General features: G+C 44.2%; 1 protein-coding gene across 2 annotated transcripts in view; it reads right to left on the bottom strand.

The window, feature by feature from the left end:
- The window catches only part of LOC138665360 (zinc finger protein 345-like), a 63,409-nt gene that overhangs the window by 24,988 nt on the left and 19,822 nt on the right, over window positions 1-18,599 (bottom strand). Inside the window, exons 3-6 of one of the 2 annotated variants that reach the window (XM_069752768.1) lie at window positions 18,356-18,487; window positions 18,064-18,270; window positions 10,162-10,350; window positions 9,948-10,077 (exon numbers count right to left, since the gene is read on the bottom strand). In XM_069752768.1, coding sequence (XP_069608869.1) covers window positions 9,948-10,077; window positions 10,162-10,350; window positions 18,064-18,270; window positions 18,356-18,487 — 658 coding nt within the window. The remainder of the gene's footprint in view (window positions 1-9,947; window positions 10,078-10,161; window positions 10,351-18,063; window positions 18,271-18,355; window positions 18,488-18,599) is intronic. The other variant, XM_069752769.1, reaches the window with a different exon arrangement.

Here is an 18,599-nt window from a genome sequence, read left to right as displayed (position 1 = left end):
CGTACCAACCCCATAAACTTCGGTCATCCCCAAACCGATCCGTTAAGTATCAGACCGTGTATGCCGATCGCGTCGCTGAAAAGGGGAGCCGTGTTACAGAACCCCCCAGCACCAAGAATGTTATGCAGTATATGTATGTATAATAGTTTCCATGTGAAATGCATCAGTCCACAGGCTGCGCCCCTGGACAAGATATTCTCTTTCTGACCTCCCCCCACCTTTGTAATTCCCACAGTAAATATTGGCAGGCTCCGGCCCCCTGTGGCTATTGTAATGTAGGTCTGGCCTGCTGTGCTCCTATTGGCCTGCCCTGTGTATCTGTGTTATATATTCTGTGTGCTGTAAATAAAGGGGGTTCTTAGACTGGAAATAAGTGGAGAAGCAGTCAGCTTTTATATGCTCTCACGTAACCAAGGAATTCCAGCCAGCTTCCTTCATTCAGAATCTACATTAAAAGCAGAGTGGACTTCCTGAAACACAGGGTGGTACTGAAAGAGGTACCCCAGCTTGGTAGACCCCGTTACACCATCTTTGCCACCGGAACCTGCAACGGAAGATGGCGGCCGGCGCGAGCGACTACGGAAGGGGAGTATAGCAGGTTTTTTTTATTATTATTATTTTTAACATTACATTTTTTACTACTGATGCCGCATAGGCAGCGTCAATAGTAAAAAGTTGGGGACACACAGGGTTAATAGCGGCGGTAACGGAGTGTGTTACCCGCGGCATTAACCCTGTGTTAGCGGTGACCGCAGGGGAGTATGTGGGCGACAGGCACTGACTGCGGAGAGTAAGGAGTGGCCATTTTCTTCCGGACTGTGCCCGTCGCTGATTGGTCTCTCCAGCTGCCGCGACCAATCATTGAATGAATAACCGTGACAGAAGGACAGACAGACAGACGGACGGAAGTGACCCTCAGACAATTATATATATAGATGTTTTTTTACAGAACACTATGGCTTCAGTGGAAAGGGAGTTATACTTGCCTAACACCCTTTTTTATTTGTATTTTTTTTTTTTTTAAACTCAAGTAGATTTTTTATTAAAAAATAACATCAGGACACAATCTTTTCAGAAGACATTCAATTTCAAATAAGACAACGCAGACAACCCATAACAAATCTCCCCCCCCCCCTTCCCCAGTAGACAGCTCATATTGACATCTCAATATTCCCCATCCCTACTAAAGGTTTATTGCAATGTTTCATCCCATAAAGGAGTGCAGGAGGGTATATACCCTCAGACAGTTTCTCGAGACCTTTCCCAATGGTTTCAACATCCCTAACCATACCCCAGCCATGGCATCCACAATTTTTCATATAGGGCAGCTTTCCCCCCTCTTCCTATAAACTCCCTTCTCTGGGTTAATGACATGTTTCGCTTGTTTAATAAACTCTCCCCTAGTCGGCAGCTCCTCCCTTATCCAACATCTTGCGATCACCTTCCGGGCCATGTAAAGTAGTCTAGCAATCGCCTCCTTCAAGGCATTATCCACCACTATCTCCTCCACATACCCCAGAAGGCACACCACCAGCTCCCTTGGAATCACACATCCATATGCCCCCTCAATTCGACTCAGGACAACTATCCAAAAAGAGGCCAGTCTTGGACACATCTACATCATATGATATATCCCTGCACCATCATTCCTGCACCAGGGACATTCTGAAGAAGGTCTCAGGCCAGCTTTAACCCCATTACCCACAAGGGTGGTTTGCACGTTAATGACTGGGCCAATTTTTACAATTCTGACCACTGTCCCTTTATGAGGTTATAACTCTGGAACGCTTCAACGAATCCTCATGATTCGGACATCGTTTTCTCGTGACATAATGTACTTCATGACGGTGGTAAAATTTTCTTGATATTACCTGCGTTCTTTTGTTAAAAAAACTGAAATTTGTTGAAAATTTGGAAAATATTGCAATTTTCCAACTTTGAATTTTTATGCCCTTAAATCACAGAGATATGTCACACAAAATACTTAATAAGTAACATTTCCCACATGTCTACTTCACAGCAGCACAATTTTGGAACCAACATTTTTTTTGTTAGGGAGTTAAGGGTTAAAAGTTGACCAGCAATTTCTCATTTTTACAACACCATTTTTCATTTTTTTTTTTTTTTTAAATTGGCTGGAATTGAGATCGGACGCCATGTCGCCTTTGGAGAGCCCCTGATGTGCCTAAAAAGTGGAAAACCCCCAATTCTAACTGAAACCCTAATCCAAACACACCCCTAACCTTACTCCCAAGGGGAACCCTAACCACACCCCTAACCCTGACACACCCCTAACCCTAATCCCAACCGTATATGTAATCCAAACCCGAACCCTAATTTTAGCCCCAACCCTAATTTTAGCCCCAACCTTAACTGTAGCCCTAACCTTAGCCCCAACCCCAAACCTAGCCCCAACCCCAACCCTAGCCTCAACCCCAGCCCCAACCAGAAAATGGAAATAAATACATTTTTAAAATTTTATTATTTTTCCCTAACTAAGGGGCTGATGAAGGGGGGGTTTGATTTACTTTTATAGTGGGTTTTTTTGTGGATTTTTATGATTGGCAGCTGTCACACACTAAAAGACGCTTTTTATTGCAAAAAATAGTTTTTGCGTCTCCATATTTTGAGAGCTATAATTTTTCCATATTTTGGTCCACAGAGTCATGTGAGATCTTGTTTTTTGCGGGACAAGTTGACATTTTTATTGGACCCATTTTCGGGCACGTGACATTTTTTGATCGGTTTTTATTCCGATTTTTGTGAGGCAGAATGACCAAAAAACAGCTATTTATGAATTTCTTTTTTTTTTTGGGGGGGGGGGGGGGGAGGGGGGGGAGCCTTTATACCGTTCCGCGTTTGGTAAAATTGATAAAGCAGTTCTATTATTCGGGTCAGTACGATTACAGCGATACCTCATTTATATTTTTTTTTTATGTTTTGGCGCTTTTATAAGATAAAAACTATTTTATATAAATAATTATTTTTGCATCGCTTTATTCTGAGGACTATAACTTTTTTATTTTTTTCGCTGATGACGCTGTATGGCGGCTCGTTTTTTTGCGGGAGAAGATGTCGTTTTCAGCGGTACATGGATATTTATAACCCGTTTTTTGATCGCGTGTTATTCCACTTTTTGTTTGGCGGTATGATAAAGCGTTTTGTTTTTTGCCTCGTTTTTTTTTTGTGTGACGGTGTTCACTGAAGGGGTTAACTAGTGGGACAGTTTTATAGGTTGGGTCGTTACGGACGCGGCGATACTAAATATGTGTACTTTGTTTTTTTTTTTAATAAATGTATTTATTGGAATAATATATATATTTATTTAGATTTTTTTTTTTTTTTTTTAACATTGCCCCAGGAAGGGACATCACATTATAGAGTCAGATCACTGATCTGACACTTTGCACAGCACTGTGTCAGATCAGCGATCTGACAGGCAGTGCTCCTGGCTTACCAGCCATCTCCCTGCAGGACCCAAAAGCAGCCCCGCGGCCATTTTGGATTCGGGGCCTACATGGAGAAGGAGATAGGAGACCCTCAGAGCAATGCGATGTGATCAAGTTGCTCCGAGGGTCTCAGGGAAGCACGCAGGGAGCCCCCTCCCTGCGCGATGCTTCCCTATGCCGCCAGAACGCAGCGATCATGTTTGATCGCAGTGTTTCGGGGTTTAATGTGCCAGGAGCGGTCCGCCACTGCTCCTGGCACATAGTGCCGGATGTCAGCTGTGATAGTCAGGTGACACCCGGCCGCGCTCCCAGGGGGATCGCATATGACGTACTATCCCGTCGGTGGTCATACGGGCCCTGTTGTGAATTCTGTTATCGAACTCCCTCCTGTGGTCATGAATGGTACTTCGGCGAGTTCTGTCCATGGACTCCCTCTGGTGGCTGTGAGTGGAGCTGCTGTTTCTGAGGTTCCTTCCACAGGTGACCTAGTTTATTCTTTGGCTGGCTGCTCTATTTAACTCCACTCAGATCGTTACTCCATGCCAGCTGTCAATGTTCTAGTACTGGTTCAGTTCGCTCTTGGATCTTTCTGGTGACCTGTCTACTCCAGCAGAAGCTAAGTCCCTGCTAGTTTATTTGTTGTTCTTTGTTTTCTTGTCCAGCTTGCTATCATGATTTTGCCTTGCTAGCTGGAAGCTCTGGGATGCAGAGTGGCACCTCTGCACCGTGAGTCGGTGCGGGGGTCTTTTTGCACACTCTGCGTGGTCTTTTTGTAGTTTTTTGTGCTGACCGCAAAGTTGCCTTTTCTATCCTCAGTCTGTTTAGTAAGTCTGGCCTCCCTTTGCTGAAACGTGTTTCTTTCCTGTGTTTGTGACTTTCATCTTAACTCACAGTCAATATTTGTGGGGGGCTGCCTTTTTCTTTGGGGAATTTCTCTGAGGCAAGGTAGGCTTTATTTCCTTTCTCTAGGGGTAGTTAGCTCTTAGGCTGTGAAGAGGCGTCTAGGCAGAGTTAGGTACGCTCCACGGCTATTTCTAGTGTGTGTGATAGGATAAGGGGTTGCGGTCAGCAGAGCTCCCACTTCCCAGAGCTTGTCCTGTGTTAGTTTAACCATCAGGTCATTCCGGGTGCTCCTAACCACCAGGTCCATAACAGGGCCCACCCCACCTCGACGGGATAGTACGTCTAATGTCAGAAAGGGGTTAAATAAGACGTCCGGAGACTTGTAGACTCTCTGTAACATATAAAGCTGAGACAACCTGCTCGGCTCACTCAACGACAATCTCAGTACCCATTCCAGAACGGATTCCCACGTGTCATCCTCCAAGGGGCCCAACTCACTCTCCCACTTAGCCCTGGCTTTAATTGGAAATTTAAGTAGAAAGGTATGTATCAAGTCCCCATATAGGAAGGATATTACCCCTTTTGTGGTCACATTTTCCTGCATATATAATCCAGCACCACGTCCCCCTGAATAGTGAGACCTCCGCCCCTGCCCTGAGCTATGCATGCATGCATGCATGCATGCATGCATGCTTCATCTGCGCATATTGGAAGCTTCCAGTATCCCAGAACCCAAATTCCAATTGTAACTGGGGAAAAGCTTTCAGAAACTGTTGATCCAGCAACTGATAAACATACTGTATCCCCTTGGCCTGCCATTCTTTATAACACCCCAAAGCCATAAATTCTGGTAGATTCTTATTATTCCATATTGGTGAAAACCGGGTCAAACAAGTGATCCCACAAATTTGTTTAATCTTCCCCCACAGTCTATGTATCAGAAACAGTGTAGGATATGTTTTCCCTAGAGATCCATCCTCTAGTCATTGGACCACAGGACATCTATTCGCCAATTTTTCAAGTGCATGTTGTATCGTGTTGGAAGTCGCCTCATGTGCCCAGCCTCTTAAATGCTGACACTGGGCCGCAAGAAAATATATTCCAGGATTGGGCAAAGCCAATCCCCCATCATCCTTGGGACGCTGTAGAGTCTCTAACCTAATACGGGGATGCTATTTCCCCCAGACCAAGTTTCTCAATAATGAATTCATTTGTTTAAAATTTCCCCTGAGGTATCCATATAGGTGCATTGTGTAGTACATATAGTATTTTGGGCATTGTAATAATTTTAATAAGATTAACTCGACCCACCACCGATAGGTGCAGTTTATTCCAAGCACCCGCCTTTGCTTTAAGTATCCACTATGGGGGTCAAGTTTTTATGCAAATAGTCTACGATCAGCAATGATATCCATATCCCCAAATACTTAAATTGTTCCACTACTTTAAGTCTGCCCCCTTCTACCTCACTATTTATTTCATCAACAGGTCCATCTATATTAAGCAAGTTTGACTAGTTAATCGTCAACAATGACAGAGAGCCAAAATCCTCAATAATCTGTATAGCATTTCCCAAAGATACCTGTGAATCACTTAGGAATAACAAGGTATCGTCTGTGTAAAGCGCTATTTTTTTCATCCACCGTCCCATATTTAAATCCCGAGACCTCCGTAGATTGTCGGATTTTTGCGGCCAACGGTTCCACAGCCAAAGCAAATAAGAGGGGAGAGCGGGCACCCCTGCCTGGTTCCTCTGTGCAATTCCATTGTTTGAGACAACACCCCATTCACCCTAATTCTAGCCAACGGTTGTGCGTATAGTAATTGGACCCATGATATAAATTGCGGCCCAAATCCCATATAACACAAAACCTGCCATAAATATCCCCATTCTACTCTGTCAAATGCCTTCTGGGCATCTAATAATGCAATAACCCTCTGACCAGAGTTGTCAGCAAGTAACTGCATATTTATGAAAAGCCTTCTCAAATTGACAGCCGTTGATATATCAGGCATAAAGACAGACTGATCCAGCTGTATCACCTTGGAAATGACACCCGTCAGGTGACCTGCCAACATCCTGGCCAGAAGTTTGACATCCGTTGTAAGCAGTGTGATTGGTCTATATGACTCAGGCATTTGTAGATCTTTATCATCTTTTGGTAGTACCACTATTATGCCAACGTCTATGAGAGAGGCCAATCTCCCTCTAATCTTTGCCTCTTCCAGCACCATCCTAAGTTTGGGAAATAGCACCTCTTCCATCCCTTTAAAAATTTCCACTGGTCCATCCCCTCCCGGCGCCTTCCCCTTTGCCATAGACCTCAACGCCCTACTTAACTCCTCATCCGAGATGGGCACCTCCAAACTTTCCCTGTCATCATCCTCCAATCTGGGAAGTCTCACCCCCTCCAGAAATGCCACAATTTCCTCAACCGATGTTCCCGCACAAGAGGAGTATAAATCATTATAGAATTTGGTAAAAATATTCAAGACGTCCGAATTATCCGACATCTTCGTGCCATACTTAGAACTCAAAGAATACAGGTGTGAATTACCCCCCTGGGCTGAAGCCATCAGTGAGAACATATGACCCAACTTTTCACCATCCTGATATTATGCCAACTGCTGAAATTCCCTCTTCCTCTCCGCCTGTTCCAAAAGGACCTTATTCACATTCTCCTGAGCTTCCCTTAACCCCCTTCAAGTTGCGGCCCTTTTTCGTTTTTGCGTTTTCATTTTTCACTTCCCTCCTTCCCAGAGCCATAACTTTTTTATTTTTCCGTCAATATGGTCATGTGAGGGCTTATTTTTTGCGGGACGAGTTGTACTTTTGAACAACAGCATTGGTTTTACCATGTCTTTTACTAGAAAACAGGAAAAAAATTCCAAAATCCCACACTTGTTTTTTGCTTGGCTTTTTTGCTAGGTTCATTAAATGCTAAAACTAACCTGCCATTGTGATTCTCTAGGTCATTACGAGTTCCTAGACATCTAACATGTCTAGGTTATTGTTTATCCAAGTGGTGAAAAAATATTCAAAACTTTGCTTAAAAAAAAAAAAAGTGCCATTTTCCGATACCCGAAGCGTTTCCATTTTTCGTGATCTGGGGTCGGGTGAGGGCTTATTTTTTGCGTGCCGAGCTGAGGTTTTTAATGATACCATTTCGGTGCAGATACGTTCTTTTGATCGCCCGCTATTGCATTTTAATGCAATGTCACGGCGACCAAAAAAAGTAATTCTGGCGTTTCGGATTTTTTTTCTCGCTACACTGTTTAGCGATCAGGTTAATGCTTTTTTTTCTTGATAGATCGGGCGATTCTGAACGCGGCGATACCAAATACGTGTAGGTTTTTTTTTAAATTGATTTATTTAGGATGGGGCGAAAGGGGGGTGATTTAAACTTTAATATTTTTTTCATATTTTTAAAAACATTTTTTTTTTTACTTGTGCCATGCTCCAATAGCCTCCATGGGAGGTTAGAAGCTGGCATAGCCTGATCGGCTCTGCTACATAGCAGCGATCATGAGATCGCTGCTATGTAGCTGAAATGCAGGTGTGCTGTGAGTGCCGACCACAGGGGTGCGCTCACAGCAGGCCAGCATCAGTATCAATAGAGGTCTCAAGGACCTCTATGGTTACCTTCCTGATGCATCGCCGACCCTCGATCATGTAACGGGGTCGGCGATGACATCATTTCCGGCCGCCCGGCCGGAAGTGCCGGTTAAATGCCGCTGTCTGCGTTTGACAGCGGCATTTAACAGGTTAATAGCGGCGGGTGAATAGCGATTTCACCCGCCGCTATTGCGCGCACATGTCAGCTGTACAAAACAGCTGACATGTCGCGACTTTGATGTGGGCTCACCGCCGGAGCCCACATCAAAGGGGGTAGCACGGCATGCGCTGTACTAGTACGGCGCATGTCGTGAAGGTGTTAATCTTCTTTTGGCCTCTTGGGTGTTAAGTGTAACCATCTCATCCTCCACCTTCCTTAGCTTCTCCACAGTTTCTTTCTCCAACTGTTTCGATCTGGACTTACATCTGCTAATATCTCTAAATAGCAATCCTCTCAAGTATACTTTCATAGCATCCCAAACAATAGATATGTCAGCACTTTCTTCATTAATAACAAAGTATTCTTCCACTTCCCGCAATATATTCTCTAGATCTAAACTGTGTAACCAAGCAGGTTGAAACTTCCACTCTCCCCTGTGCCTGGCTTGTGTCCCTGCCGACCGCAATTCTACCTCAATCGGACTATGGTCTGAAATAGCTCGAGACAGATATTTCACATCCCTTACCATCGAGTTCAACATCCCATTGCCAAGGGCCTCCCTTTCTTATTTTTAAATAAAAAAGTAAAGTGTGTTTATTTAAAAAAGAAAGGACTTTATTCTGGCTGTGTGTTTATTTACAATACAACTATAGGATTATTAATGAATAGGTGTCTTACTAAGCAGTGGGCCTTCATGTCACTGGACAATACAAATGTGACCCCACTTGCCACCTCCACAGGGCAAGTGGGAAGAGCCAAAATGGCACATCTAATACATGCGCCTTTTTTGGGTGGCTGCAGGCTGCTATATATAGGCTGGTAAGGTTGGGGGGGGGGGGGCAATATCCATGGCCCCTTACCAGCCTGATAATACCAGACCCAAACTGTCTGCTTTAGCTTGGCTGTTTGTAAAAAAAAATGGGGGACCCCATGTCTTTTTAAATAATAATAATAAGAAAAACGGCATGGGGACCCCTCTATTCTTGATAACTAACCTTGCTAAAGCTGACAGCTGAGTGTTGCAGCCCCCAGCTGTCAGCTTTGCCTGCTGGTTATCAAAAATACAGGGGAACTCACACTGTTTTTTTCCTTTTGTTTTTAAATTATTTACTTAGAGCACAGATGGCAGCTGATGAATGCTCTCATCAGCCGCCGCCTGCTCTCACTGCGGCAGCTGGTGTAGGCTGATGCGAGTACTTGTCCCATCAGCTGACGTCAGTGACCAGAGGTAAACATTTTAACTTCAGTCACATCAGTGGACTCACACGGTCATTTGATGATTTTACCGCCAACCAGAGGCAGTGAGTGCCGTACTGTCATGCAGTGGTAAACACTGGTTGTTCGAGCCCCCATTCAAGTTAACTGTACTGTTCTGGTATCCAAACTAAACTATTTTTTTGTTTTGTTTTTTTAACTGTTCGGTCGAACTTGCCGGACTTAAACATCCAGGAGTTCACCCATCACTACTAAGCACTAGTGGTGGGGCAGTGCAGTAGCCGTACTTAAAACCTGAGCACTGAGGCTGGACAAAACGTTTAGGTGCTTTCTCACTGCTCAGTGGAAAAGAACATATTAGCACAACATACAAGTGCTTCTGCGTACCTGAACATAGAGAGAGGGCATGAGAGGGAAGAGCTTGTTCCTTGACCTGTTAAACTTAAAGCTACTACAGGTACATATCTAGGGAGTACAGCTGAGCTGCAAAGCCTGGGGATTGTGTTCTAGTGGAGGCGGAAACTCATTACTGATTTTTTAAAGAGCAAGGTGTTTGCAAACATTAATAAATGTTTATTTCCAAAGCTATTGCCAAACATTTAAATCTTGAGACAATCACTTTAAATAAAACAGATCAGAATTTGAATTATAATTAAATACTTGCTTTTATCTGGTGATGTAGGGAATCGGTCATTTTCCATCATGACGTCCTTGTACAGATCCTTGTGTCCTTCTATATACTCCCACTCCTCCATGGAGAAATGGACGGTGACATCATCACGTCTTATAGGAACCTGACACACAATAATACAGTCATCATCCAGACACATTAACCCTTGTGTTACTTATAATGTCCCACTATTCCCAGCAGTGCTCACCTCTCCAGTCAGCAGCTCAATGATCTTGTTGGCGAGATCTAGGATCTTCTGCTCATTGGTTTTGCCATGAATTATTGAGTGAAGTTGAGGCTTCGAAATGGACCTGAATTTTTTTGTTCGTTTTCCTGATTTTCGGTGGCGAATGCTTGATTTCAAAATTTTACTGTCTTTCTCCAATATTGGATATTGCTGTGCATAGTGAGAAAAAGGAGTTAATTTTACAGCACTATACCATTTGTCAATTGTATGCAAAACTATTAAGCCAAACATTTAGCATTGTCTTCAGTTAGATTTAACCCCTTTCTGACATGGTGAATTTTCCTTTCCTTCTTCAAAACGACAAAACTTTTACTGTCCAATTAACAGTACGAGGGCTTGTTTTTGCAGGAACTAGTTGCAGTTCTGATTGACACTATTCATTTTGCCTTTCAATGTACTGACAAAAAGTTCTAAGTGCGATAAAATTGTGAAAAAACAAAACACAATTCTGCTATTTTTTTGAGGAGGTAGTTTTAGGGGAGGGGTGGGGAGTTGTTTTGTGATGTTCATCAAGTGGTAAAGATGAACTGGCAACATGATTCCTGGGTCACTACACTTACAAGGATACCAAAGATATATACTTTAATTTTTTAAGTTGTGAAAAAAAATGTGCCGTTATACGAGACTCATAATGTGCTCCTTCTTTGTGGATGGAGCTGTAAAGGCTGTTTTTTGTGTCACCAGCAGACGTTATTACTGGTACCATTGTAGTGTAAATGTGACAGATCGCTTCAAATTGCTTTTTTTTTTTTTTTTTTAGGGGTGTTACAGCCACTGGCAACCAAAAACAGCAATGCTTGCGTTTTCATTTTTTTCCTCTTCACAGAGACCATTTTTGTTTTTCGCTCCCCTCCTTCCCAGAGCCATAACTTTTTTATTTTTCCATCGATATGGCCATGTGAGGGCTTATTTTTTTGCAGGACGAGTTGTACTTTTGAATGACACCATTGGTTTTACCATGTCGTGTACTAGAAAACGGGAAAAAAAAAGTGCGGTGTAATTGCAAACAAAGTGCAATCCCACACTGGTTTTTTGTTTGGCTTTTTTGCTAGGTTCACTAAATGCTAAAACTGACCTTCTGTTATGATTCTCCAGGTCAGTACGAGTTCATAGACAACAAATATGTATAGGTTATTTTTTATCTAAGTGGTGAAAAAAAATTCCAAAATTTGCTTTAAAAAAAAAATACCGTATATACTCGAGTATAAGCCGACCCGAGTATAAGCCGACCCCCCTAATTTTGCCACAAAAAACTGGGAAAACTTATTGAATCGAGTATAAGCCTAGGGTGGAAATGCAGCATTTACCGGTGAATTTCAAAAATAAAAATAGATCATTATTTCCCCATAGCTGTGCCATATAGTGCTCTGCACCGTTCATTATTTCCCCATAGCTGTGCCCCATATAGTGCTCTGCACCGTTCATTGTGCCCCATTGCTGTGCCATATACGGTGCTCTGCACCGTTCATTGTGCCCCATTGCTGTGCCATATACGGTGCTCTGCACCGTTCATTGTGCCCCATTGCTGTGCCATATACGGTGCCATATGCTCCCTGCATGTCCCACATATATACACAGCTCTGCCGCCTGCATGTCCCTCATATATACACAGCTCTGCTCCCTGCATGTCCCACATATATACACAGCTCTGCTCCCTGCATGTCCCACATATATACACAGCTCTGCCGCCTGCATGTCCCACATATATACACAGCTCTGCTCCCTGCATGTTCCACATATATACACAGCTCTGCCGCCTGCATGTCCCTCATATATACACAGCTCTGCTCCCTGCATGTCCCACATATATACACAGCTCTGCTCCCTGCATGTCCCTCATATATACACAGCTCTGCTCCCTGCATGTCCCACATATATACACAGCTCTGCTCCCTGCATGTCCCACATATATACACAGCTCTGCTCCCTGCATGTCCCACATATATACACAGCTCTGCTCCCTGCATGTCCCACATATATACACAGCTCTGCTCCCTGCATGTCCCACATATATACACAGCTCTGCTCCCTGCATGTCCCACATATATACACAGCTCTGCTCCCTGCATGTCCCACATATATACACAGCTCTGCTCCCTGCATGTCCCACATATATACACAGCTCTGCTCCCTGCATGTCCCACATATATACACAGCTCTGCTCCCTGCATGTCCCACATATATACACAGCTCTGCTCCCTGCATGTCCCACATATATACACAGCTCTGCCGCCTGCATGTCCCACATATATACACAGCTCTGCCGCCTGCATGTCCCACATATATACACAGCTCTGCCGCCTGCATGTCCCACATATATACACAGCTCTGCTCCCTGCATGTCCCACATATATACACAGCTCTGCTCCCTGCATGTCCCTCATATATACACAGCTCTGCTCCCTGCATGTCCCACATATATACACAGCTCTGCTCCCTGCATGTCCCTCATATATACACAGCTCTGCTCCCTGCATGTCCCACATATATACACAGCTCTGCCGCCTGCATGTCCCTCATATATACACAGCTCTGCTCCCTGCATGTCCCACATATATACACAGCTCTGCCGCCTGCATGTCCCTCATATATACACAGCTCTGCTCCCTGCATGTCCCACATATATACACAGCTCTGCCGCCTGCATGTCCCACATATATACACAGCTCTGCTCCCTGCATGTCCCACATATATACACAGCTCTGCTCCCTGCATGTCCCACATATATACACAGCTCTGCTCCCTGCATGTCCCACATATATACACAGCTCTGCTCCCTGCATGTCCCACATATATACACAGCTCTGCCGCCTGCATGTCCCACATATATACACAGCTCTGCCGCCTGCATGTCCCACATATATACACAGCTCTGCTCCCTGCATGTCCCACATATATACACAGCTCTGCCGCCTGCATGTCCCACATATATACACAGCTCTGCCGCCTGCATGTCCCACATATATACACAGCTCTGCTCCCTGCATGTCCCACATATATACACAGCTCTGCTCCCTGCATGTCCCACATATATACACAGCTCTGCTCCCTGCATGTCCCTCATATATACACAGCTCTGCTCCCTGCATGTCCCTCATATATACACAGCTCTGCTCCCTGCATGTCCCTCATATATACACAGCTCTGCTCCCTGCATGTCCCACATATATACACAGCTCTGCTCCCTGCATGTCCCACATATATACACAGCTCTGCTCCCTGCATGTCCCTCATATATACACAGCTCTGCTCCCTGCATGTCCCACATATATACACAGCTCTGCCGCCTGCATGTCCCACATATATACACAGCTCTGCTCCCTGCATGTCCCACATATATACACAGCTCTGCCGCCTGCATGTCCCACATATATACACAGCTCTGCTCCCTGCATGTCCCACATATATACACAGCTCTGCCGCCTGCATGTCCCACATATATACACAGCTCTGCTCCCTGCATGTCCCACATATATACACAGCTCTGCTCCCTGCATGTCCCACATATATACACAGCTCTGCTCCCTGCATGTCCCACATATATACACAGCTCTGCTCCCTGCATGTCCCACATATATACACAGCTCTGCTCCCTGCATGTCCCTCATATATACACAGCTCTGCCGCCTGCATGTCCCACATATATACACAGCTCTGCTCCCTGCATGTCCCACATATATACACAGCTCTGCTCCCTGCATGTCCCACATATATACACAGCTCTGCTCCCTGCATGTCCCACATATATACACAGCTCTGCTCCCTGCATGTCCCACATATATACACAGCTCTGCTCCCTGCACCGTTCATTGTGCCCCATAGAAATCTCTGCCGCCGCCGCTGCTGCAATAAAAAAAAAAAAAACACATACTCACCTCCCTTGATTGCAGCTCCCGGCGTCTCGTTCCGGCGCCTCCATCTTCCCGGCGTCTCTGCTCTGACTGATCAGGCAGAGGGCGCCGCGCACACTATATGCGTCATCGCGCCCTCTGCCTGAACAGTCAGAGCGCAGACGTCGGGAAGATGGAGGCGCCGGCCGGGAAGATGGAGCGACGCCCGGCGGCTGGAACGAGGACAGGTGAATATGACATACTCACCTAGTCCTGGCGATCCTCGCGCTGTCCCTCTGCCTGGTCTTCGGTGCCGCAGCTCTTCCTGTCAGCGGTCACCGGCACCGCCGATTAGAGGAATGATTAGGCGGCTCCGCCCCTATGGGAGGTGGAGCCGCTTATTCATATCTCTAATGAGCGGTCCCACGTGACCGCTGAAGAGAGGAAGAAGCTGCAGCACAGAAGACGGGGAGGAAGGCAGGGACAGCGCGAGGATCGCTGGGACTAGGTAAGTATACCTCAGCGCCCTCACCCGCCGACCCTGCCACCCACATTGACTCGAGTATAAGCCGAGAGGGGCACTTTCAGCCCAAAAATTTGGGCTGAAAATCTCGGCTTATACTCGAGTATATACGGTAAAAGAAATTTGCGCAATTTTCTGAGACTTGTAGCATTTCCATTTTTCAGGATCTCGGGTCGGCTGAGGGCTTACTTTTTGCGTGCCGAGCTGATGTTTTTAATGATACCATTTCAGTGCAGATACGTTCTCTTGAACGCCCGTTATTGCATATTAATGTAATGTCGTGGCGACCAAAATAATGTAATTCTGGCGTTTATTTTTTTTTTCTCACTACGCCGTTTATTGATCAGGTTAATTCTTTCTTTTATTGATAGATTGGGTGATTCTGAACATGGCAATACCAAATATGTGTAGGTTTGATTTCTTTTTTATTGTTTTATTTTGAATAGGGTGATTTTAACTTTTATATTTAAATTTTTTTTTTTTTTTTTACACTTTTGCCATGCTTCAATAGCCTCCATGGGAGGCTAGAAGCTGGCATAGCCTGATCGGCTTTGCTACATAGAGGCGATGCTCAGATCGCTCTTATGTAGCAGAATAACTGCATTGCTTTGAGCGCCAACCACAGGGTGGCGCTCACAACAATCTGGCATCAACAACCATAGAGGTTTTCAGGAGACCTCTGGTTGTTATGCCAATACACCGATGACCCCCAATCATGTGACGGGGTCAGCAGTGCGCGCATTTCTGGCTCGATGGCCAGAATCGCTTGTTAAATGCCGCTGTCAGCGTGGATTTGGTGAAAATTTGAAGAAAAAAAATCCACAATCTTGAAACTTAAATTTTTATGCCCTTAAAACAGAGAGTTAAGTCATACAAAATAGTGAATAAATAAAACAACATTTCCCAAATGTCTACTTTACATCAGCATAATTTTTAAACATTTTTTTGTTAGGAAGATAGAATGGTCAATTTTTATATTTTTATAGGGAACACATCACAGTTGAATACAGAAAATACCTAAAAGTGACATCATTCTAAAAACTGCACCCCTCAAGGTGTTCAATACCACATTCAAGAAATGTAATTACCCCTTCAGGTGCCTCACAGGAAGTGAAGCAATATGGAAAGAGAAAATGGACCACTCTTTTTTTTTTTTTTTTTTTTTTTTTTTAATCCACAACATTTTTTAACCTAGACCCTTATTTCATAAGGGTAACATGAGAAAATGGACCCCAAAATTTGCTGTGTGATTTCTCCTGAGCATGCCAATACACCGTATGTGGGGAAAATCTCCTGTTTGGGCTTAAGGGAGAGCTTAGAAGGGTTAAAGGTTGATCAGGAATTTTTGAAATTAACGGAACATTTTGAAAATGTAGCAATTTTCAAAGTTTTCATTTTTATGCCGTTAAAACGAACCCGTCAGCAGGATTGTGCACAGTAACCTACACAGTGTCAGCGCACGACAGGGCTCGGAAGTGAAGGAGCACTGTTTGACTTTGTTCTTTTAGCTTCAATTTTTTATTTTCACAAGGGTAACCAAGAGGAAAAGACCCCATATGTGGGGGAAAAAACTCGTTTGGACACACTGCGGCACTCAGAAAGGATGAAGTGACGTTTTAGATACATATTATGATGGAATGTTCTGCGGGTGTTATGTCATGTTTGGAGAGCCTGTGATATGCCTAAACAGTAGAAATACACCACAAGTGACCCTATATTAGAATTGATTTAGCGTTTTCCTGACAATTTTATAATGTGGTGGCATATATAAATTATGTAGAGTGCATAAGGTTGGCATACGTGAGTTGTGTAGTGTACGTCAGCTTGGCATACATGAGTTGTGCAAGTCAAATTAATTTAGTAGTCCATGGATGTGTGGTGCAGTTTGAAGCATTCTTTTATACACAAGCCAAGTTTGGATTGTCAGGTCTCGCATTGCCAAATGGTATCCTTGTGTACCCCCTTCTGTAACACACTCAGCAATTCTTTTGCGACCTTCCTTTCTTTGATGTTTGAGGGACCTCACGAGGGAAAAGTTGGCCTGGTAAGATACGAGCACCTTCAGTTCTGGAAGTACTGAGGCCCACGCCTTCCTGACTGCCAAATATTATGGCCTTAATCACTACCTCCTGGAACCGTCAATACGATGTATTGGTCTGGCCTGCACATCATGATGGCAATGTGCAATGCTTTTGTGCCATCTGTACAATGTGCACAGCCAGCTTCTTGAACCACACCTTGGCTTTTTCATGGAAGTGTACGGCTAGAGGATCGGATCAAAGATCTGTTCTCCCCAAGTTCTTGTTGTACCCTAGTACACAGTGTGGTTTGTGAACCTGTGTAGGAGTACCTCATACAGTTGTAAGGATGCTGCCATCACCATGCATGGTGGGCACCCTTTCTGAGCAGCAGCCCAATTACCAGCTTAGGGAGGAATTTCTGATTTTTATAGACAGTACCGCAGGCTGCGGTAGCTCAAGCAGAGAGTGACTTGAACAGTGGGATGCCGGTATAAAAATTAGCTACGTAGAGGTGATATCCTTGATCCAGCAAGGAGTGCACCTAATCCCGCAAATTTTCCAACTCACTCCCAGGACAGTGGGCATTCAGGGGGTTGAATCTGGGTGTCCTTACCTTCATAAATTCTAAACCTGTGGGTGTACCCCAAGGTACTGTCGCTCAGCTTGTAGAGTTTAATTCCGTACCTGGCCCTCTTGCTGGGCATGTATTGTCAAAATTTGAGCCACCTCTTGAAATGTATTAGGGTACTCACCCATGCAGATTTCCCTTTGGGGAATGTACGCCTCAGCAAACTTGTTGCTGAAGTGCTCAATGACCAGTCAAACTTTGAAAAGTCGGTCAAAGTTAGTGTAATCTCGGGGAGGGCACCGTGCATTATCGTTATAATGCAAAAATTTGTAGATGGCCTCAAAACGTTTATGGGTCACAGCTCTGCAGAACAGTGGAGTGTTGTATAAAACATCAACACTCCAATATTGCTGAAGTTCTGGCTTCTTCACTTAGGCCATGTGAAGAACAAGGCCCCAAAACGTCTTAATTTCTTTTACATCTACAGGGGTCCAGTTAGAAAACAAAGTAATGATGTTTTGGGCCAAAACTTGCTGGGCGTATGAATTTGTAACTATGCTACTTCATACCTTTATAAACTTGGGAGTTAGACTGGTATGATTGAGTTGTGAAGGCCTCTTCATGGCGTTGGCCACATGTTCTGCAGATGTATACTGGAGTCTGGAATAGAGGTCTATCCTCTTCAGCAATGGGTCCTGCTTTTACCTTGGACTCAATGACAGTCAGAGATTGGTCTAGAGACTATGTGGACAAACAATGAAGAGGCCTTCAAGGAGGGAAGGTCACATAGGTCCTACTCCTTGAATTATGGTGTGGGTTTACTGGTCTCATAAATCAGGGCTACTAAAGTTGTAGATAAAGTCCTTTACAATTATATATAGCTATAAGATTTATAACTATGTTACAACCACTAAGGCTCACCTCCCCTGTGAGATGAGCTAAGAAGTCCAACGTGAGATTTAACATCAGCTTTGACAGGTGACTCCTATTCTTGTTCACCTGTGAGCCACGTGCGACTTTTACACTGTCCACCATAATGAAGTCCTTGTATAGACCTTTTTGTCCTTCTATATACTCCCACTCCTCCATGGAGAAATGGACGGTGACATCATCACATCTTATAGGAACCTGACACACAATGATAGAGTCATCATCCAGACATATTAACCCTTGTGCTACTGTATAATGCCCCAGTATTCCCAGCAGCGCTCACCTCTCCAGTCAGCAGCTCAATGATCTTGTTAGTAAATTCAAGGATCTTCTGATCATGGTTTGCTTCATTTAAGGACAAGTGAAGTAGAGACTCCTTTATGATACCATAGGTTTTCTTAGCTATTGTATAATCCTGTGTAGAGAGAAAGACACTGACATAATTATCTATATAAACGCTCAAAAAACACATTTTGTCATGTCCCTGTTTTAGTAATAAATGAGGGAGGTCATATACAGTAGCAGAG

Source organism: Ranitomeya imitator, chromosome 2, assembly GCF_032444005.1.
Source record: "Ranitomeya imitator isolate aRanImi1 chromosome 2, aRanImi1.pri, whole genome shotgun sequence".
Classification (NCBI taxonomy): domain Eukaryota; kingdom Metazoa; phylum Chordata; class Amphibia; order Anura; family Dendrobatidae; genus Ranitomeya; species Ranitomeya imitator.
The sequence above is the reverse complement of the archived record's forward strand: the minus strand, read 5'-3'. Positions and strand labels throughout refer to the sequence as shown.